This window comes from Emiliania huxleyi (genome assembly GCF_000372725.1).
Source record: "Emiliania huxleyi CCMP1516 chromosome Unknown EMIHUscaffold_1923, whole genome shotgun sequence".
Lineage (NCBI taxonomy): Eukaryota > Haptophyta > Isochrysidales > Noelaerhabdaceae > Emiliania > Emiliania huxleyi.
Genome location: NW_005200666.1, coordinates 5,074 through 7,247, shown reverse-complemented (window position 1 = coordinate 7,247; position 2,174 = coordinate 5,074). Strand labels below are relative to the sequence as shown.

Sequence of the window (2,174 nt, the reverse complement as noted above, 5' to 3'; positions counted from 1 at the left end):
CGGAGGGGCGTCGAGCCGCCGTCCCGAGGGCGCGAGGGCAGCGCCTGCGCGTTGGCTGGCGCTGCCTAACAGACGGTACGAGTCGAGGCGACGGCGGAGGCCGTGCCGAGAGCGCCGAGCGGGGAGACGTGCCCGCGAGTCTCGGCGCTGCCTGCGAGGCAGCGATAGGGGGGAGCGCGGCGGCCGGCGAGGGCGCCCGCTCGACGCCACACACGACGACGCGTGAGCAGCGTGTCGGTGGGTGAGACGGTAGGTGGAAAACGGAACGGTGGCGATGGCGGCGGCCACGCTGGTGCTGGCCCGAGTCATGTCGAGGCGAGCAGCTTGGCTGCCGCCGCCGCAGCCACGAGGCTGCGTTCGCGTGCCCGAGGCCCGGCAGGGGCGGCGTGGAGCCGCCGTGCCGAGGGCGCGAGGGCAGCGCCTGCGCGTTGGCTGGCGCTGCCTAACAGACGGTACGAGTCGAGGCGACGGCGGAGGCCGTGCTGAGAGCGCCGAGCGGGGAGACGTGCCCGCGAGGCTCGGCGCTGCCTGCGAGGCAGCGCTAGCGGGGAGCGTGGCGGCCGGCGAGGGCGCCCGCTCGACGCCACACACGACGACGCGCGAGCAGCGTGTCGGTGGGCGAATCGTGAGACGGTAGGAGAAAGACGGGACGATGGCGATGGCGGCGGCCACGTTGGCGCCGGCCCCAACCATGTCGAGGCGAGCAGCCTGGCTGCCGCCGCCGCAGCCGCGAGGCTGCGTTCGCGTGCCCGAGGCCCGGCGGAGGGGCGTCGAGCCGCCGTGCCGAGGGCGCGAGGGCAGCGCCTGCGCGTTGGCTGGCGCTGCCTAACAGACGGTACGAGTCGAGGCGACGGCGGAGGCCGTGCCGAGAGCGCCGAACGGGGCTACGTGCCCGCGAGGCGCGGCGCTGCCTGCGAGGCAGCGCTAGGGGGAGCTTGGCGGCTGGCGGGGGCGCCCGCTCGACGCAACACACGACGACGCGCGAGCAGCGTGTCGGTGGGCGAATCGTGAGACGGTAGGAGAAAGACGGAACGATGGCGATGGCGGCGGCCACGTTGGCGCCGGCCCGAGCCATGTCGAGGCGAGCAGCTTGGCTGCCGCCGCCGCGGCCGCGAGGCTGCGTTCACGTGCCCGAAATTCGGCGGAGGGGCGTCGAGCCGCCGTGCCGAGGGCGCGAAGGCAGCGCCTGCGCGTTGGCTGGCGCTGCCTAGCTGACGGTACGAGTCGAGGCGACGGCGGAAGCCGTGCCGAGAGCGCCGAGCGGGGCTACGTGCCCGCGAGGCGCGGCGCTGCCTGCGAGGCAGCGCTAGGGGGGAGCGTGGCGGCCGGCGAGGGCGCCCGCTCGACGCCACACACGACGACGCGCGAGCAGCGTGTCGGTGGGCGAATCGTGAGACGGTGCGAAATACGGAACGGTGGCGATGGCGGCGGCCACGCTGGTGCTGGCCCGAGCCATGTCGAGGCGAGCAGCTTGGCTGCCGCCGCCGCGGCCGCGAGGCTGGGTTCGCGTGCCCGAGGCCCCGCAGAGGCGTTGTCGAGCCGCCGTGCCGAGGGCGCGAGGGCAGCGCCTGCGCGTTGGCTGGCTCTGCCTAACAGACGGTACGAGTCGAGGCGACGGCGGAAGCCGTGCCGAGAGCGCCGAGCGGGGCTACGTGCCCGCGAGGCGCGGCGCTGCTTGCGATGCAGCGCTAGGGGGGAGCGTGGCGGCCGGCGAGGGCGCCCGCTCGACGCCACACACGACGACGCGCGAGCAGCGTGTCGGTGGGCGAATCGTGAGACGGTAGGAGAAAGGCGGAACGATGGCGATGGCGGCGGCCACGATGGCGCCGGCCCGAGCCATGTCGAAGCGAGCAGCTTGGCTGCCGCCGCCGCGGCCGCGAGGCTGCGTTCGCGTGCCCGAGGCCCCGCAGGGGCGTTGTCGAGCCGCCGTGCCGAGGGCGCGAGGGCAGCGCCTGCGCGTTGGCTGGCGCTGCCTAATTGACGATACGAGTCGAGGCGACGGCGGAAGCCGTGCCGAGAGCGCCGAGCGGGGCTACGTGCCCGCGAGGCGCGGCGCTGCTTGCGATGCAGCGCTAGGGGGAGCGTGGCGGCCGGCGAGGGCGCCCGCTCGACGCCACACACGACGACGCGCGAGCAGCGTGTCGGTGGGCGAATTCCTCCAAACATACCGTGTA

At 74.7% G+C, this 2,174-nt stretch overlaps 1 protein-coding gene across 1 annotated transcript; it reads right to left on the bottom strand.

Annotated features, from left to right (window-relative positions):
• Positions 1-305: 305 nt before the first annotated feature.
• On the bottom strand, positions 306-1,075 carry EMIHUDRAFT_253848 (hypothetical protein; the record flags this gene model as incomplete). Its single annotated transcript, XM_005782122.1, has 3 exons — positions 306-351; positions 506-825; positions 1,034-1,075. 3 exons carry the CDS (start codon positions 1,073-1,075, stop codon positions 306-308), a joined length of 408 nt encoding a protein of 135 aa, XP_005782179.1.
• Between the last annotated feature and the right edge of the window lie 1,099 nt (positions 1,076-2,174).